At 41.3% G+C, this 21,328-nt stretch overlaps 1 protein-coding gene across 1 annotated transcript; it reads right to left on the reverse strand.

The window, feature by feature from the left end:
* Positions 1-1,226: 1,226 nt before the first annotated feature.
* Positions 1,227-19,315, reverse strand: nexmifb (neurite extension and migration factor b). The gene is made up of 3 exons (XM_069895987.1): positions 19,181-19,315; positions 12,324-12,339; positions 1,227-5,682 (listed from the first exon to the last, which is right to left on the reverse strand). Exons 1-3 carry the CDS (start codon positions 19,313-19,315, stop codon positions 1,391-1,393), a joined length of 4,443 nt encoding a protein of 1,480 aa, XP_069752088.1. The 3' UTR covers positions 1,227-1,390.
* Positions 19,316-21,328: the final 2,013 nt, after the last annotated feature.

A 21,328-nucleotide genomic window follows, 5' to 3' on the forward strand; every position in this document is an offset into this window, starting at 1 on the left:
GCAAAATGTGATCTCACTTGCAATCCAATACATTCAAAATACATTCCAATATTTGATTTCCTAGTATGACTGACCTCTTTGAGGTAATGATCGTCAGCAATCTTCCAACTCCAAATCCTACTGTTTTCCTTCGACTTTGTGAAATTAATAACAATTAAATACATTTTTTTGGGGCGGGGGGGTTTGTTTTAAATTAAGTATCACAACTTTATTAAAGCACACACTTACCTTCAAGAACTATAATTATCCATCATGATATAATCACAGTGTCGGGATGTATCCGTTCAACACAGAGATGGCACGTCCTGCTTCTCTTAGACTTGGTCCAAACATTGTATATACCCCTTGTTCGATTTTCGATAAAGCTCAGATTGAACACAAACCAGTTAATTTCATCTAGACTCCCCAGAGTGAGTTTGCGTGTTGCCAAGCAGATGAGGTAAGCATATTTGGCAAAGTGGAACCACTGCTGAACTTGTTAGCCGTCAGTGTTTTGGTAATCATTGAGGTGCCAGAATCCACAGTGAGCTGCAGGTGCTTCAAGGAACTTGCCATAATATTACTGGAATAATAAGTTCAATTTGTCTTTTATTTCCCTCTCTTTTTTAAAAACATATATAAAGAAAAAAATTAAGATCAAAGTTGTTATGTTCCTACTGTCATAAAATTATCTTTACACTTGTTCATGGTTTGGCACAGATTTTTGCAAGTACTGTATGTGTTATTGTACATCATCACTGGTGAAGCAAAGGAGTTCTATCACTCTTTAGAGCACAGAACCTGGAATCTTACTAAAGATACTGAATTTTGCAAGATACACAATAATTACATCTCTTGTAATTCCAGCAATTCCATTTTTGTTTGATCACTGACAAGGCCTCTGAACAATTCTTCTTGTGTGAAACATTATCCTGAAGAACACTAAACGTGAGCACAACTGTTTTTGCCAGAAACAAAAATTCTTCTTCAAACATAGGTAAACTCAAAAGGCCCCTTTTATACTGAGAGCAAATTGCAACCATTTATTTTTTGCTGCAGGAAAACCAAATAATTTATTCCATAGTTCAAAGGGTTTCTATTTTTTTTTTGCAGCAGCTGTAGAAAATGTAGTCTACTAAAATGTTAAGGATTATGAAAAGAAATTGAAGTGAAATAACAGTACCAAGTGCAACTGTGTTAATTGTATCACAGCCGCGTCAGAACATAATGTTTGCCATTCTAGGAGTTCTCATGCAAATCATTCCTTTCGAACAGGGGGTATAGGGTGGGGAGAAACTGCCTCTTGCATGCAATTCATGCTTTAAATGGGGGAAAAATAAGGGGACAGTGCCTGGGCTTATAGAAGGTGCTGGGAAAGCAAAGGGTGCATCACAGCCATTGTACTGGTGTATTACCTCAGTTTTTCAAGAGAGACTGTCACAAATGGGTTCTTGTGCTCACGATCTGCTCTCTTTACCTTAATCTTTTCGTCTCCTGACAATTTTAATGTTGCTTTGTGACGGTACATTTTTTTGTGGATGGGGCCATTATTGGCAGGAATACTTGAAGTGTCAGAGCTTCTGTCACCAATGCCACTTCGTATGCCAGAGCTGAAATTAAATTCACTGTTAGGACCGGTCGGTGCATTGGTAAGAGGAACTGTGCATTTTGCAGGATTTTTATTACATAAGGCCTTGGATGTTGCTCTCCGGTTTTTAGCAGGCAAAGAACTATTTGATTTCCTTTTTGATTCTGATGTGGTACCACCCAAAATATTCAGGGTTTTCCACTTCAGGCTATTTGCTTCAATTGACTGGCATGTAGCTGAGACAATGTTATGGCTTCCAGGCGTCCATATTGGTTCAATGGAAGCCATCATAAAACGTTGGACTTCAGCCATTCCAGAAGCAATATTAGAAAGTATATTACTTGGTTCTTCAAATTCTCTCTGATCATCATCTAACAGGTTATTGTGGTTGGCAACATTGTGTCCAGCCCAGTCTCCACTGGACTTTTTACTCAAAGGCCAGATGCAGTTACCCCCAGTTTGTTTTCTACCCCGTACAGTGCCAGGACCACGATGTGGAAAGGATTCACTTTGCAGCTGAACACAAGGTGATATGCTGTTCTTGCTAACTAGAGCATTCAACGTCTTGGAGTTGGCAGTAGACATCTGCACCTGATCATTCCTTTTCGGGTGTGTGGCAGTGAGCGATTTTTTGGGGGCTTTGGAAGTCCCAGAAGTCTGACGCAAATTATTTCGGTTTTGAGCTTTCTCAGTAGTTTTAGCAGATTTTGGCTTCCTTGGCTTTCTCGCCCCTTTTGGAGTTGAGCTTTGGTTCGAGGTCGCATGCTTACTGGAAATACTTTTCCTTTTTGCTTTTTGCCCTCTATTGTTTAATTTCCCCATGCCATCTTGCTTTTCAAATGGATCCTTCTGAATTAGCTCACTGCTATCTTCATTATTGAAGGAATGAAACTGAAACTGATGATTATTCAAAATAAAAGTCTCAGTGGACTGATCATGCGACTGGGGCGCTGGGCCCCACTTCATTTCATTTGGGTCCCCAAGCATTGCTTGAGCACGCTCCTGAAAGTCTTTGGGCTTACCTAAAGTTTTGACTTCTGGTCCCACTACTCCAGGGGATAGATCCGGCGTAATTGGAGGAGAAATCTCGGCGAGCGTCACCTGCCTGAATCGATCGGGAGTAAAGTTTGAGATGTCAAGGAGGTCTGCAGATTCCTTCAGAGGTGCAACTTCGTCAATGCTTTGCTGAATTACTAGCTTGGGGCTGCAATGGGCCAAAAAGTCATCACTCATATCATCCTCGCCGTCATTTTCACATGACTTCAAACTTAAAGAGCTAAAGTTATTGGAGCTTGCTGACAAAGAACCCACTGAATCAAAACTGATGAGCCTGGTGTCATCTGGAGCTACTGAATCTCGATGGAGCTGAAAATTGCCATTACTGTCTTCTATTATGCATGATTGATAGCTGGTATTTGACTGCAGTGGCTGGTTGTGGGAATAATTTTTGTTGTGTACAAGCCCGTTACTGTGCATATCTATTTGTTGATAAGTATCAGTGATAGTTCCTGAAAGACTAGCAGCTTCGGTTGGCAGTGATACTGCACCCTCCAGATTCATCGACAGAATGGCGGCTCCTCTAAGAGCTGAATACTCCTGCTTTGCATGCCACAGCTTCTCAAAGGATGGCGTTTTGTCTTGGTAAATTGGGGACTGCTGTGGCTCAGATTCAGAGGATGGGGACATCACACAGCTTTGTGTTAGGTTTGAAGGGTTAAAACGGTCCTGTCCCTTGGAAGCAACCACTGAATGATTGGGAAAGTAGGAGAGTCCATTGTGACTGATGGAATCAGATGCTTCCAGCAGTGTCTGTAAATACCCCCCAGGGATTACTTGCATAGTAGCTACAGTATTCACAGATGGCACAGACTTGTCAGATGAGCAGGTGGCTGGTGAGAAAGAAGAATTCTTAGCAGCAGCCTTTGTATGGCACAACTTAGACGAATGGGTGTTGTCTGGTGTACAATGAATAGCATCAGTCATAAGACTACCTGAACTATTCTGCCTCTTTACAGATGAATCAACTTCACTTGCATTGCTCATTGCCTCAAAGTCATCACTTACTAATATCTTGTGCTTTTTGCTGGTGTTTCTGAGTTTGGCTTCTGCCTTTAACTTTAATCTCTTTAGTCGCCCCTTCTCCTTGACTCTATTCTCAAACTTTCCTTGTGGTTTGCTTCTCACTGAAGTGGTCCCTGATGCCATGTGGGTGGAGCACAATCCCTTTTCACCACTGGGGATTTCAATTGCAAATGTCTGGGAATCTATGAGTGTCATGTCCTCTCTTTCAGCATTGTTCAGCATCTGAGCTTCCAGTGGATCAAAAGAGCATGCAATCTGCTTGTTGGGGCCTAGCTCTAGCCGAACCCTACGGGCCCTGTGTCTGCTTGCAAATTGCTTGCTTTTCCTCTTGGCAGAATGAGAAAGAAACACATCAGATACTGAGCTATTCAAATGCAGCCTCTTTCTTCTTTCAGTTCGCACTTTTAACACTCGCTCAGCTTGTCTTTGGAGCCAAAATTCCTTTAAAGGTGCAAGTTTTTCATATTTACCTAATGCTTCCTCTGTTAGACAAACTCTGGTTTGGGTGGCATCAATTTTACAGACTTTCACTCGCATATCTTTTTGACCTTTGAACCTATTAATAATTATATATTTAATAATAACTGGAGGACCCCTCCGAGCTGATTTTCGACGTTTTCGTGGACACCATTCGTCATCGTCTTCCTTCTTTGGACCATCTGCTACCCATTCCTTCTTCCCTGAAATCTTTTCATTTTCTATGGAATCAACATCATACAGGTAGTCGTCACTATACCGCACTTTCCTTTTGGCACGCAATGCATAATTTGGTTGACCAGAGCAATTTGCTTTTTGTCTTGATAGATACCCAGTGCCATCCACACTGCCCTTAAGGGTGTCATACGAGGAATCGGTTCCATAGCTGTCATCACTGTATTCTCCTGAATCTTCCACTGAATTGTTGGCTTCAAAGAAATGATTCCTCTTCGAAGCTGCATATAGCTTTACATCCACGGTGCTGCCGTACTTTTGTAATCCTACTCTCTCTTCTGCTTGGTCCTCATCATCCCAGATAGCAATCTCATCAGATTTGATTTGTGATGCATCTAAATTCGTTTTTACAGAAGCTTTGCTTTCCTTTTTTGTGCAGTTTGAAATGACATTTGGAAAGAAGCTGAACTGGGCTTCTTCCTGAAGTGCATTTGTCTTTTCTCTGACGTTGTCTTGAAAAGATTCGTACCTAATCTTTAAAGAGCAGACATCACTACTAAGAGTCGATTCATCATCAAACATGTAATTGTCCACTTCTTCCTCTGCAAAAAGATTGACTGACAGCTCGTTTTTGGAGCACAGGTCAAGCAGTTCTATTTTACTTTCACTAATAAAAGACTCAAAATAAGCCCAATCTTGACTAGGATTTGACAGTAAAGCTTCATCTCCATTGCATTTGTCCAGAAGTAATCCTTCATAGTAATGTTTTTGAGTAATATCTTCTGACTCACTGTCAGATTTCTCCACATCTCTTTTGTCTGTAGTCCTAGACTTGTGCACAGTAAAGCTCAACAATTGGTCTGAAAGCAGCTGATCCCCATATCTTGCACTTTCTCCTGTACTCATGCATTGAATCCCTACGTCAGAGACTGAACAGGTATCACAATCCCTGTTCATGTCACCTATCTTCATGCTTATTCCAGGCTCTGCATCAATGCTTTCTTTTGATTCAATGAAGCAGCCCAAACAGGTTCTGCTCTGTTGCATCAAACAATCGTCAGACAGCAATGAAATGCCTTTAGGCTCCGTGTACCTAAATGGGGCTTTGTCAGAATCCTCTGGTTCAGACAAATAACTGGCACTCTTTGTAACACAAGATGTAAGGGAAATGGCATGTGTGGAGGAATCGTTTGAAGTATGTTCAGGCACATCAGCTAGTCTCAGAGGAGAGGGCGGGTCCAAGGCACTGCCCTCTTTTGAAATTGGTAAAGATAACACCCTGTGGCCAAGTTCATTTTCTTTTGGTGAAGTGAAAGATGATAAGGTAACTGCAGCATCTGTAGCACTGTAAGACTTCATAATTTTCCCTGCTCCACATGATTCTAGATGGAAAGAGAAAAAGCTAAACATTTGTAACACAAGGCATTGCAGTCCTCTTTCAAGGTTACAGAGATAAACAATTTAACATGGAGAGAGAAGCAAAATTACAAATAAATGTTTTCAATTTGAACCAAGACAAATTACTTTGGCATACAAGAACTGGGGTAGCAACCATATGGAATTTATTATTGTTATCAAATTACAATAATCTCAATAGAAATTGAAAGGATATGGCAGAACTTGTTAAAATCTCAGTTATCGCTTAGCTTTCATCTTGGCTCCAATTCAGCATTATTCATTCATTTATTTCTTTTGTTATTCCTTTATTAAAATCTAATATTGAGGCAAGAAATAAAAATAATCAGTTTTGTAAGATACCAGAATGTAAACTGTGAAATTTCAACTGATTAAAATCTGCTTTTACAACCACAAGAAACAGCAGGGACTAGATTCTGCTGGCTTTCACCAGTTGAGAAATTTTTATCCATTGCTTCCTATGGATGCTCAAACGTTCATTCTTTAGATGAAGCAAGATTACATTAAAATGGGAAACCAAGCATCTCCTCCGTAAATTAAAAAGGAAGTTGCATGTGTTAGTTGTCATTTATTATATGTTCTTCTCTGCGGTAATTACTGGGGTGAGAATGAAGATTATTTATCAAAAAAGACAATTGCACCAATGCAGATTCCACTCATTGCTGATAAGTCATTTGTAAGGGGTTCGCAAAGGCAGAAGATTTTAATAAACCTCTCTCTGGTGCATATCAGACAGCTGTTCTGCCAAAACCCCAAACCTAGTGGTTCTACTGAATTGGATTGGGAGGCCATTGGGCATTTAAAAAGAAATGCCTGCATTACTGGAGCTGCAGTAACAGCTGGTGGGGCCCTGGGGAAAGTGGAGACACAGTGCTGCTCTGAAGAGTTCAACCACCTGGTCCTAATGCAGACGGCTCTGTCCAGGCTTTGAATGGCCTGATAAAGGAGCCAAAAGTGTTTTTATTTAAACCCTGCAACCGTGGGGCCTGTGCCCAAAATGGCAGTGCCTGTGCTTGGCAGCAGCCATAAGGGTTGCAGACTCTGGGGGAGCCATGGACTGTGCAGAAATGGGAAGAGCATATGCTGTTGAGGAGAAGCATAGGAGATGAGCCTACAGGACGGTGACCACAGCAGTGGACCAGCGAAGGGCTCAACAGCTGAAAGACCCCACAGGATGGTGACCACAGCAATGGACCAGCGAGGGGCTCAGTGGCTGAAGGACCCCACAGGATGGTGACCACAGCAGTGGACCAGCGAGGGGCTCAGTGGGTGAAGGACCCTACAGGATGGCGACCACAGCAGCGGACCAGCGAGGGGCACAGTGGCTGAAGGACCTCACAGGACGGTGACAATAGCAGCGGACCAGCAAGGGAGGCTCAGTGGCTGAAGGACCCAATGAGCTGTGGGCAACTTGCGTTGGGGAACCCGCACAGGGTGCTGGTGTCTGGCTCATGGAAACCAGGTATTGGAGACAGGATTCAAGAGGGTGCTTTGGGCAAGAGAGGCTCTCGAAGGGCCCTTGAGCACTGAAAGCTTTCCTATCATGTCAGAGGTTTGGATCTGGAGCTCGGTGATCTGGTTGCCGGTGAATCGAACAGGAATCTGTGAGGCTGCAGATGCTGCAGGAGCGTGGGAGGTGAATCCATGGACACTCAGTGATTTTGAAGGGACTCTCTTTTGTTTCTCTTTTTCTCTTACTGTAAGGGGCACCGGACGATACTAATGGCGACTCTTTGCCTTATGGCAGGCAGAAGGCCATTTTGTGTAATATTACATTGTCTGTACTATTCAAGTCAAGTCTCCTTTCTTTATTGTTCATACCATGTTCGCATGGTAAAGATGAGATAACGTTTCTCCAGGACCATAAATATGTTAGAAAAGAAGTTAAACACATTGAGGTATTAAAATATTAAGACGTATACAGTAGAAGTCCATGGTACAATATTAACATATGTTTTGGGAATTCAGGAGCCTGATGGCTTGGGGGAAAAAACTGTTGCCCAATCTGGACATAATGACCTGAGTACTACAGTACCACCTACCAGATGGCAGAAGGGAGAACAGTTTACGTGAGGGGTGTGTGGAGTCCTATACAATGTTTGTTGCCTTTTGCCTTGATTGAGTGTTGTAGATGTCCTTCATGGTAAGAAGAGAGCCCCCAATGATCTTTTCCGCTGACTTCAGGGGCTTGCAGTCCAAGCTGGTACAGCTTCCAAACCAGGCAGTGATGCAGTTGCACAGGATGCTCTCAATACATCCTCCGTAGAATGTACTGAGGATGGAGGGTGGGAGATTAACTTTCCTCAGCCTTCGCAGCAAGTAGAGGCACTGCTGGGCTTCCTTGGCTATGGAGCAGTGGGAAGGGACCAGATGAGATTCTCTGCCAAGTGCACTCCAAGGAACTTAATACTTTTGACAATCTCAATGGTCGAGCTGTCAATGGTCAGTGGAACGTGGCTCCCCCCCCCCCCCCCCCCTCCCCAGGCCCTCCTGAAGTCAACAACCATCTCTTTTGTTTTATTAATGTTCACATACAGGTTGTTGGCTCTGAATCAGTCTGTTAGCGACTGCACCTTATCTCTGTATGCTGACTCCTCGTTCATACTGATCAGGCCCACTACGGTCATGTCATCAGTGAACGATGATGTGGTTCAAGCTGTGTTTAGCCACACAGTCGTGGGTCAGCAGAGTGAACATCAGTGGGCTAAGCACGCATCCCTGTGGGGCTCTGTGCTCAGTGAAATGGTCTTGGAGATGCTGTTACCGATCCAGACTGCCTGAGGTTACCGCAACAGGAAGTTGAGAATCCGATTGCAGAGGGGAGGTATTTAGACCCAGCAGGCTCAACTTCCTTATCAGGTACTGAGGTATGATTGTATTGGAAGCCGAAATGAAGACGATGAACAGCAGTCGGACAATAAAACAATACATGACAATAAAAGACTCTTGAATCTTGAACCAATTCACATAACCAAAATTCAGGTTCCAGTTTGATCTCAATTACAGTTATATTTCTTCTCTAAATTCCTATGTTCACATGCACAGTTCCCAATGTGAACTTGTCATACAACAGATGCATTATTCACCCATGGCTACTGCCAGGTTTTCATTGGGAGCACATGGAATTACAGTACATCAAGTTTACAAAGGCAGTCTCTATCATCAGTGCGGACACAGGAATTTATATGCATGAAAACAGAAGTAATTTAAAATGCTATGTATAAATATATTTAAAAACAATCTCAACATGCCTTGCAATTTTCCCAACTGGAAATGGTCATACGTAGATACAGTAAGCAAGTAACAGATAATTACTGCGACTGATTAAATTATAATCACAAGTTGTCAATACCTGCTTTTAACAAGTATTTTACACACAAGCAGTATTTTTTTCTGAATATCTAAATGCGTGAATAAAGATTGAAAGGTTATTTCTGGGACCCATTGAGTATACTCCAGTTAATAGCTTCAAATTCATTACCAACGATACCTTCATTTCAGAATTATGTCAAAACAATTTAATGAAAAGACAGTAATCTTGTCCAACTAGCCACAGTACAAAATCATGGAATATGGTTTGCTTCCATGAGGTCCACTGGGAAAGTAATGTGTCAGAGATCAGGCAATATAGAAACCTATATGGCAGAAATTCCCAGCTTTAATTTTGTATCCAGTGCAGATTCACGCAAAAGCAGTACATACTTAAATGTTTCGTATTTTAACCTCAATATCAATTACACTGGACAACAATTTATTTTCAAAAAGTTTGCTTCCAGAAACAAAATTGGGGATTATGATTGACAAGTTGAAGCTGAACACAAAGATCATTTCAGATTTACTGTATCATGCAGGAAGTTGGAGAAACATTAAATTAACTTTTATTGAATTTAACATGTTTGATCACAGAATGATGCTCATACATTACGTTACTTCAACTGACCTAAAAGTGTTCTGCCGCTGATTTTCGTTTTGTACTCTGCATCTGATGCCTCTCATGTCGGTGTCCAACAATAGTCGGCCGGCATTGATGGATTCCAGTTGCCCTGACACCGCTTTTCCACGGTGAAACCTTTCACCATGTTCATCACCAGGATCAGTAGGGAACAGGTCCAAGTGTGAATGCAGAAAATTAATTTTCAATGATATGTTGGTTTAATATGGTTTAATATGCTTGAAAGATGACAGGAAATCACAAAAATAGGTTATATCTAAAAAATGATTCATGACAGGAAAATTTTAAGTGATTTTCGTGATCAGCTGCCCAAAATCTGCAGATCACACCCTATAAGCATTCAGGAAGCAAAACTTTGATTGTCCAGTGCATTTGTTATTATTTTCTATTCTTAAATATTCCTTAAAACCTCTCAATGCTTACAACCAATAAGATTGCATCAGTTCAAAGATCCAATAGAGATCTCTCAGTAGTGTAAAAAATGGCTTATAATAATCGCATTTATTTTTGAGCGCCATTTTCTTTCTCTTTTCATTAAAAGGAAAGATACAAGCGTGAATCAAGTGGTTACAAAACCATTCTCAGAATCAGCTACAGTGTGGATTTTTACAGTCCTTTATTTATTCAACAATCCATTTCAATAACCAAATCAAATTAGCACTCTTGTGTGCACCATACAGTGTAACATTTCCTGTTACAACTCAATGACCGTCAATGCAATGACTATTAATGAGAAAATATTATTCAGGTATGCTTGGTATCATTCTGATTCATTCCATTTTAAGCTTTATTCTGTCTTCATGACATCTCATCAATGTCTTCCCCAAATAAAACTACTCTTCAACTGACAAGATCTGTTAAACTCTTTCCCCCCCCATCTTCCCCCTCTTATTTTATTCCAGTGTTATACTCCTTGCTAGGCCTTTTTATAGTGAAATCTTCATTATAGCCGGCTCAAATTGAAAAGAAGGTGATTTTACCTTTTATGGTGATGACTTATAAGGTAGATCCCGTGGTGCCTTCATGCAGAGCTGAGTTGGGAGCCATCTTCCAGAGCTGAAGGAGGCGGGGCGAGTGGTGCAGTAACGCCAACCACTGTGACCTCAAACATGTGGGCTGAGAAGGGAAAGCGGCCTACACTCGAAAATGGCAACCGAAGAGCGGGTACGAGCGCTAGTGGAGATCTGTGCAAGCAGTCTTAGGACTCAGGCAGATCTCCTGCGCAATATAATCGTCTCTATTAACCATAGGGGTTTTTAAAAATTTGCACTCCTGGGCCGCGGGCTGACGGCGTCATTGCGACATAATCAGCCCCTCCCATTTGGAGCATATTCCAGCAATCCATCTGCCTTTGGACCTTTTATGGAGGTAAATGCAGCAATGGAAAGACGGAGAATCTCTGACTTCACATTCGCCTTTTTTTCCTCTATAAAAGGACCTTCTTCTAAGAGTGGATGGGCACACAATAAGCTTGAGGGATCATTTCTTTGATACGCCCTCCTCTTTAGAAATGCTAAGCCTCTTGGATAACACATTTTGAATACCAGTGGCAGTAAAGTTTTCACCTTACACATCGTGAAACTTACAATCAAATTTTCATGCATCCTCATGGTACACTAAATATTTCAGCTTTACAACAGGAGGCAAAAGAGACAATAGGCCATGAATTTGCAATTTAGTTGTATGTGGAACACAATTTCTGAGTTTGAATTTCACTGATCAAACATGAACTTCAATACATAAGTATTATTATAAACTGAGCCTAACACATAGAACAGAAAATAATTTTTCAAAACTTACTACATTAATACCACAACCAAACTAAAGGTGCTGAGAATCAAAAAGGCTTAATTTAATTGCAATTTTTTCACAAAAGAATTAATAAAACTATGCATAGTAAATGGAAGAACCTTTATGTCAAGTCTGTAGAAAGAGGATCTCGCCATTTACATGCTTATAATTTCGAGTGCATCCATCAAAGTACTGTAGATAAGAAGAGCAGTGGGACACCAATGACCTTTGTGGTTATTGGACCCTGCAGCAAGTTTCATCTGAGCCCAAAGCCCTCAAAAGCAGCAGGCTTGACTTTTCACATTTATGCAGGCACCTGGTCCTTCTGTCTTGAGGCCAGGCCTGAGATCTCTTTGGCTGAAGGCCCCCTTGGCTCAACATTGGGGTGGGGTGGAGAATGGAGGAGGGAGTGGGTGGGGGAAGGAAGAGTTGAGTATTGTATTAAAAGAAACATAATTTGGGGAGAGGTTAAACAGTGACAGTGAGTGGGGAGAGGGAATATCATAAATGGATGGCCTACAAGGTAGTCTGGAAAAAGCAACTGGTGCCAGGAAGTGACCTGGGAATGGTTACCTAATTATTATCTAATTTGGATGTAATTTTTCAGTCTAATTTCAAGACAATAATGTCCTTCAACCATGCTGTGAGTATTCTCATCACCTTTCTATAACAGCAAAAGGCTAAGTAGTTGATAAAAATATTCAAAACTCTTACAGACATCTTCATGTATTGTTTATCCCCGACACTCCAGTGAGGCCATCTAATCGTTTTTTTTCTTGAAAATAGCAACAAATGTCAAAGATCTGGCACTTTTTTTTCAAATCTGCAACAGGGATTGAATAATTTATGAATTCATTGACATACCTGCTGTTTCCATGTTCTGTGCTCGATGAACATGAAATATTGGCTGGGTTTAAATTCTCCCTGTAAAGTTAGCCAATGTATTGTAAGTCTGCATGGCGCCGGTGCGCATGCACTGTTTTTTAACCACCCTCACCAACAGTTTTCAGATAGATCCTCCTGCAAAAATAAGAGTAAAACATTGTTTGACCAAAGCAAAGGCGAAAGAGAATTACTCATGAATAATGCATACATTTGTTTTTCAAACTTTTTGGCTTCAAAACTGAGGTGGAATCTAAAATAAAAGTAGAAAAGGCTGGAAATATCAAGTAGTTCATAGTTGGGGAGAGAGCGGGTTAACACTTATGTTTGAGGTACTAATTTGAGATATTCAATGCCTGGTGTTAAGGTTCCTGCCAACCAGCCTTGGAATCAAGGCATTGCAACTGGATCACCTCAGTTCATCAATATAGACACCTTAGTCCTCCCTGCACCCATTAAGCAGAATTGGAGAATGTAGCTCCGTCTACACAATGCTTGGATATCTTAGCGAAATGCCAAGGGTCTTGGGAAGAGAAAGGGAAAGAGACAGATGACTTGTATGCTTGCCTGATTTAACCTTGTCACAGCTTGCTTCATTATGCTTGGATTTAATAACCTCTTCCAATATTCAAGCCAAATTCTGTACAACTATTTTAGAATGATGGACTGAACTCATGATTGAGTGACAGCAACCATGCAAAAGCCTTTTTGCACATTTAGAGATTGAAAATTCAAAGCAACCTTGCCTTTTGCAAGGAGTATAACATCTTACTTCGAGCTACATTTTCACACCTGTAGCAGAATTGACGCAGCTCAATGAATCTACTCATTAACCCTAAGGCATAGGTGCCGCAGCAATTTTTTTTCCGTTCCCAAGTCTGGTAGACAGGAACATTATAATCAGACCATAAGACATAGCAGCAGAATTAGGCCTTTAAGCCCATTGCCATTCAAATCACGGCTGATGTATTTTTACGTTCAACCCCATTCTCCTCTTAACCTTTGATGTCCTTACTAATTAAGAACCTATCACCCTCTGCTTTAAATGATGGCCTCCACAGCCGCCTGTGGCAATGAATTCCACCATTCACCACTCTTTGGTTGAAGAAATTTCTTTCTATCTCTGTGCAGAAGGGACGTCTTTTTATTCTTAGGCTGTGCTCTTTGGTCCTCGATTCTCGCACTAAATTCTCTTTTGTTTCTAACAACCTTAGTTTATAAAATAGTTAATATTTAATCCAATTACAGGCAGCTGCTAACATGGTAATCTTGACCAGTTGCTCACATCACTGACAGTAGCTTTGAATAACTCAATTAAATAGAGAAGGTAAAGAAAGATATGGTTCTAAATAGGATTACTATAGATGGGCATAAAGTTCAAGATGGACGTAGTAGACCTCAGGGCATGTTTTTATGTTAGTCTATGATTCTTTGACTAGTAATGATTTGGATTGAAAAGTGTCTCGATAAATTGGAAACAATATTAATGACAGTTTTTAAATGGAGGATTGAATAAAATTCAACTCTTGTTAGAATACAACATAGAACATTATAGCAGAGAACAAGACCTTGCCCAATGATGTTGTGCTGACCTATTTAAACCTACTCAAAAATATTAACTCTCTCTACTTCATAACCCTCTATTTTTATTTTATTCATGTGCCTGTTTCAAACCCTTTTAAATGCCCCTATTGTACCATCCTCCATCACCACCTGTTGCAACACATTCCAGGCACCCACCACTCTCTGTGTAAAAAAAACTTACCCCTGACATCTCCCCTAAACTTTCCTTTCCTCACTCTGCACAGATGCTCTCTGGTGTTTGCTACACTTTCCCTGGGAAAAAGATGCTAGTTGTCCACTCTCAGAGTCCTTCTCAGAATCATGTAGACCCCTATTAAGTCACCTCTCATCCTTCACTCCAAAGAGAAAAGCCCCTGTTCTGGTAACCTTGCCTCATAAGACACTTTCTCCAAACCGGGTTACATCCTAGTAAATCTCCTCTGCAACCTCTCTATAGCTTCCACATCCTTCTGTAATGAGGTGTCCAGAACTGAACACCATATTCCAAGTGTGGTCTCACCTGAGATTTATAGAGCTGCAACATTACCTCTTGACTCCTGAACTCAATACCCCAACTAATGAAGGTCAGCCTACAATTAACCTTCTTAACTACCCAATCAACCAGTATGACAATCTTGAGAGATCTATGGATTTGGATCCCAAGGTCCCTCTGTTCTTCCACACTATTAAGAATCTTACCATTAACTATATACGCTGCCTTAAAGTTTGATCTTCCAAAATGCATCACTTCACACTTAGCTCCATTTGCTACTTTTCCACCCCAACTCTGCATTCTGTCTAGATTCTGCTGTAAACCTTCAACATTATCCACAACATCTCTATCTTCATGATATCTGCAAAATTACTGATCTACTTCTTTGTCCAGGTCATTTAAAAAAAAAATCACAAAGAGCAGGTATCCCAGAACAGATCCCTGTGTAATTCCACAAGCCACTGATCTCCAGGCAGCATATGTTCTATGCTTTCTCTATACAAGTCATTTCTGAATCCACACAGCCCTGGTTCCATGGATCCCAAGCCTCTTGACTTTCTAAATGAGTCTCACTTGGGCGCCCTTGTCAATTGCCTTACTAAAATCAATATACACCACACCTACCGCCCTACATTCATCAATTTCTTTTGTTACTACCTCAAGAAAAATCAATTAGGCTCGTGAGCCAAGACTTACCCCTCATAAAGCCATGCTGACTATCCTTGAGAAGACTAAAAATGCTCGTAAATCTTACCACTAAGAATCCCTCCCTTGCTGCAGCTGTGATTATTGTCCCTGATTAGTAATGCTACAACATCCCTCTCTTTTTACCTCCTATTCCTTTAAAAACATCTAAATCACAGTACCTGCACCAACCAATCTTGTCTGTAACAACCACAACATCATAATTTCACATACTGATCCATGTTCTAAGTTAATCTCCCTCATTCTTAATACTTCTTGCATTGAAGTAAACATATTTCAAACCCTCCGGATGACCTCATTTATGCGCTTTTCCACTGCCTGTCTTCCCTCACAAATTCACAATACATTGGATCAACTTTTCCACTATGTGCCCTATTCTCTGCCCTCTCATCTGGTTCCCAACCCCCGCCAAACTAGTTAAACCCTCCCCAACAGCTCTAGAAAATCTGCCCAACAGGATATTGGTTCCCCTCTGGTTCAAGTGCAACCCGTCCTTTTTCTACAGGTCAGACCTTCCTCAGAAGAGGTCCCGATGATCCACAAATCTGAACCCCCTATGCCCTGCACCAAATCTTCAGCCACACATTCATGTGCCATAACTTCCTATTCCTGGTCTCACTTGAGCATGGCACTGTTAGCAATCCAGAGATTATGACCCTTGAGGTCCTGTTTTTAGCTTCTTCCCTAAGTCCCTATATTTCCTCCGCAGGTCCTCATCCCTTTTTAAATTAATTTTTTTTTTAGACATACAGCACAGTAACAGGCCATTTTGGCCCACGAGTCCATAGCGTCCAATTAACCTAAACCCCTGGTACGCTTCAAATGATGGGAGGAAACCAGAGCCCCCTGGGGAAAACCCACGCAGACATGGGGAGAATATACCTACACCTTACAGACAATGCAGGAATCAAAACCCAGTCCCATCCGGGAGTTTCAATCTTGTTCACAGAACCTCCTGTCTGTCCCCTCACTATAGAATCTCCAATCACTATAGTTTTCCTCTTCTCTCCTCCCCCGCCCCCTCCCTCTTCTGAGCTGAAGGGCCAGACACTTGACCACTATGACGGCCCTGGTATTCAAAACAGAAGACATTGTTGAGTGGAACAGCCACGGAGGTGTTCTGCACTAACTGTCCATTCCGCTTTCCTCTCAACAGTCACCCAGTTACCTGCCTCTTGGCGACAATATGTTTACCTTACAGCAGACAAACGTGGAAGTATATGATATATATTACATTTGTAACTTATTATTACAATAAAAGGAACTTTGAAGCTTTGAATCATTTTGCACCAGAGGCCAATTGTGAATATTTAGTATTTATTTTATCTTCCTTCTATATTTATAATCTTTTCTTTCTCTTTGTGGCATCTTATGAAGCCAAGTCAAGTTTATTGTCATCTGATTGCACAAGTACAACCCAACAGAACTGCATTATCCGGTCCTTGGTACAAAATAAAACACAAGACATACAAACATAACACACATACTGACAAACAATACATGTGCAGGACAAGTATTTCATCTATACAAATAAATAAATATTGTTCCATGAATATGAGAACCTTGGATGGTTAGTGTGTACAGTTCCTTTGTGTTTGACATAACTGGGAACCTACCGTCTGCAAAAGTGCTTATGTGTATGACAATAAATTCTCCATCATTTATTCTTTATCCACAAATTAGCATACACTGGCTCACAGTAAAGTAATGTTTATTACTGAAGAACCATTGTGAAAGGCTAAAGTCACCAGATCCAGTTCATCTACAACATTGCATCGGGAAAGAACGATGTGGGTTAACCAAGTAGTCGTGATTTGGAAGCATTGAGCATGGGAGTTGTATTGCTATTGATAAGTGTTTTTGTTGGATGGTTTAGGATTAACCCCTCTTCCATAATTATTATGCAATCCTCTGTAAAAGGAAGTTAGATTGCAATGGGTAAGAAGCTCCATTTCTAAAAGAGCTGAACTTGAGGGGACATCTACAGGTACACCATGGAAACATCTCGTCAGGGTGCAGGAACAGCTCCACCCAAGACTGAAAGAAATGACAGAGGGTTGCAAACATGCTTCAGGCTACCTACACATCCTCCTCCCCTCCATGGACTCCATCTATAATTCCTGTTGCCTTGGAAAGGCAGACAACATATTAAAAGATTCATTTCACCCCAGCCACATTCTCTTACCACTACCCCCCTCCTCCCACCCATTTAGGAAGAACATTCATGAATATGAGATTTGGCACTACAAAATTCCAGGACGGTTTGTTCCCCACCATTATCAGATTCCTGAATCACAAAATAGCAAAATCATATTATATTACCTTTGCTTCATACCTTCCTTTGTAACTGCACTTTTGAACTATCCATGAGATGTCTAACTCGTATGCTCACAAAACAATTTCTGCATCTTGGATCATGCGACAGTAAACATGAACTTGTCAATGAAATAAGTCAAAGGTTGCAGGGCCAAGTAAGGAAAAAAAAAACCAACATTTCAGAAGTAATGCATTAAACAAGTTCAGGTGACCACTAACATTTTGATTCTTGCAAAATAATGGGAAAGAAAGAAGGATGAGATACAAGGGTGGCACGATTAACATTACTGTTAGCACAACGCTGTTACAGCGCCAGCGACTGGGGTTCGAATCCGGAAATGTCTGTAGGGAGTGGATACTTTTTCCCCATGTCTCCATGGGCTTCCTTCAGGTGCTCTGGTTTCCTCCCACCTTTCAAAATAACCGTGCCGGGGGTTGTCGGTATGGGCTCATGGCCAAAAGGGCCTGTATGTCTAAATATAAATTTAAAAAAAAATAGACTTTGAAGGCTAGCAATAAAAGAATCATTTTCACTTACTGGCTTTGCAAAAATACTGTATTTGTTTCCAAATTATTCGTTTATCTAATTTCTCATTGAATGGTACAAATTCAGTTGTGGGAGAATGTCATTATCTAAGATCTTGATTCTCAGTGTTCCGCTTCTGGATCCCAGCCATTGCACTTACTTCAGATCGACAAAACGTTGATAATATGGCATTCTTGGGGCATTGGTCTCACTGGTCAGGCAGATTTTCAGGACGATTGGATGATAATCCCATTAGTACTCCAAAACTCCTTCAATTCACCTTTTGTTAGAGGTCATATACATGAGAAATTTTCTAGTGTTTAAAGGAATCTGAAACAAAACCCACTGTGTTTAAAGGCAGAGCAGGAATAATGCCCTGGTGTATTTAAAATGAGATGGGAAACTATGCGTTGATAAGAGAAATGGAGCAATGTCTCTAACTATTTATAAGGAGCAATGAAACAGGGTGTATTTCAATTTTTAAATTGTGCTTAGGAAATGAGCCTCAGTGAATTTAAAGTGAGTTTGAGAGTTTGTTTGGGAGGGCCTGGATGTAATAGCTATCACTAGAGAGCTTGTACTCAGAAAACTCGAGTGTCTAAAGATAGTTAACTCCCCTGGTTCTGATGGAATGCATCCCAGGGTACTGAAAAGAAATGGCACAAACCGGGCCTTCAAGGATCGAGAGAAAGATGGGAGTTGGACTTGGGCATTGCAATTGGTGAGAGGTGCTGGTCCAACCTGTGCCAGGAAAGCATGACCACGGTCATCAATGCAAGGTACAGGCTGATCCAGTGTAACTTTTTGCACCAATTGGACATAACGACACAGAAAATTAACAGATCTAAACCAGAACTCCCGGACAAATGCTTCAGGTGTGGTGTTACAACCGGGACGTTTGTACACGCAACCTGGTCATGTACCAAGGTGAGGCCCTTTTGGGTAGATCTAGGCCAAGTCCTTGAGAAAATTATAGGTAGATTTAGAGTGTGAGAAAGAAACACACATCAGGAACCGTGGAGAGGGAAGCAGGCAATCTTTCAAAAGAAAGCGTGCTTCTGTGCTTCTTCCACCAGGAACCCATTATCCAGGAGCCTAAGTCCTCTGGCAGACAGAGATATTCATTGCCACAAATTCTAATCTACAGCTCTGCAAGAATCCCTGAGCTTGCAGCACCTGGGGTCAGCCTGATGCAATGTTACCAAGGATTTCTCAGCGAGTTGGCAGTCCACTCACTGTCTCAGAAACTCGGTCACTGTTGCTATTAAGCTTGATTCCAGAGATTTCAGCGAATAAATTCAGTTTGATGCCAGGGAAGGCTGCACTCCTTGAGGTAGCATCTCTAAGCCGATATTCAGCTTCCTTCCTCATGCAGATGTAACAGATCACAAGGCTTTCGGGACCAATGCCTGAAGAGGGCGCACAAAATCAGTGAACCGGTGCGGACTCGAAAGGCAAACATGGCCTGTTTCCGCTCCGTAAATGGTTATATGGTTATATGGTTAAACAATTCCCCCAGGACCCAGAGGTGTTCCTGCTGGGGAATATAATGGACATAAGGCTTACAGTGAAGCTGTCCAAATTTCAAATCCAATTTGGTTTAATTGCATTGGCAGTGGCCAGGAAGTGCATTGTGGCGACCTGGAGGTCCGACTCTATTCTTAGTATCAAGCGATGGAACAGGGAAATGAAAATTTGCATTCCCCTGGAGAAAATAACTTACAATCTGAGAAACAAATGTAGCACTTTTTGTAAGATATAGCAGCCATACATGTGCTACATAGGTGCATGGAAGTAATTGCTTTCCCCATTCCCTGCTGCCTCTTCCTCTTCCCCGTGCTGGTCCCGATCAAGAAAAGTCAAGTATGAGTACCGGCCCAGAAACCATCCATTGAGCTGCAACATTCATCATCTTGGTTTATAGGTGGAGGGAGGGGGAGTTGGTCGAGACATGGGCTTGTACATAAAGTCATAAAGAAAGAGAATATATGTATATGTGATTGTGAACTGCCATTGTTGGGAGGACGCAGCATATGACGGTACAAGCTTGTGTGAAAATATAAATAAAATATTTTTTAAAAATGGCAGAAGTTATCATCAAGGCTTTGGTGATAGTTTATCAAAATTCTCTGGACTCCAGGCAGATCCCAGTGGATTGGAAGATGGCAAACACCATGCCACTATTCAAAAATGGATGTATGGATGTATGGATCTATAGGCCAATTAGTTTAACATCTGTTGCTGGGACAATGCTTGAAGCTGTCATTAAAAAAGAAATAGCAAGGCATCTGGAGCAAAATGGATCCATCAGGCAGATGAAGAATGGTTTCACTAAAGGCAGGTCCAGTTAGACAAATTTACTGGAGTTTTTTGTGGATATAATGAATGCAGTAGATAGAGGGGAGCAGGTGGACGTTGTTTACCTGAATTTCCAGAAGGCGTTCGATGAGGTGCTGCATAAAGGACATCCATAAGATAAAGGTGCATGGAATTGGGAGTAATGTACTAGCATGAATAGAGGATTGGTTAACCAATAGAAAGAAGAGAGTTGGGGTACCAGGGGTGTTTTTCTGGTTGGCAATCAGTGGTGAGCAGGGTGCCACAGGGATCAGTGCTGGGCCTGCAACTGTTCACAGTGTACGTAAACTATCTGGAAGAGGTGACAGAGCGCAGTGTATCTAAGTTTTCTGATGTCACTAAATTGTGGAAAAGCAAATTGTGCAGAGGATACAGAAAGTCTGCAGAGGTTAAGTGAGTGGGCGAGGGTCTGGCAGATGGAGTACAATATTGGTAAATGTGAGGTTATCCACTTTGGAAGGAAGAATGGAAGAACAGAATATTATTTAAATGGCAAGTAATTGCAACATGCTAACATGCAGAAGGACTTGGGAGTACAGTACTTGTGCATGAATCGCAAAAGGTTGGATTGCAGGTTCAGAGGTTATCAAAAAGGCAAATGGCAGCCCCATATTAAAACACATAATTCAAATATGCTAAAAAAAAAATAAACTAGATCATTGGGCTAAAAGTGGGGTTGTCTCCTAAAGCGCCCCTAGCCCAGAATAAATTAAGACCATGGGTAACAAAATCCCAGAGACCTGGTGTCAGAAAAGGATCAAGAATATCGAGGACAGTTATGAGAAGGGGAAGCTTATGCCATTTGAGTAATTAAAAAACAAATTTGATTGATCAAATACGACCTTATTCTACTATCTTCAATTAAGATTTCTTTGAGGGATAAATTAGGCCCATCTATGGTCCTTACAGTATGAAGTAACATGAAGGCTCTAATTCAAAAGGAGATCACATGTAAATTCATCTCTGCAATGTATCTCCTGTTCAAAATGAGGGTTCGAAATGGGGCCTCCATAAATCAAGGCAAAG

The sequence above is a fragment of the Narcine bancroftii genome, chromosome 8 (genome assembly GCF_036971445.1).
Source record: "Narcine bancroftii isolate sNarBan1 chromosome 8, sNarBan1.hap1, whole genome shotgun sequence".
NCBI lineage: Eukaryota > Metazoa > Chordata > Chondrichthyes > Torpediniformes > Narcinidae > Narcine > Narcine bancroftii.

Coding starts and splice junctions, on each gene's coding strand:
- nexmifb (XM_069895987.1), bottom strand. CDS start 19,315: ATGAGGAAGGAAGCTGAATATCGGCTTAGAGATGCTACCTCAAGGAGT.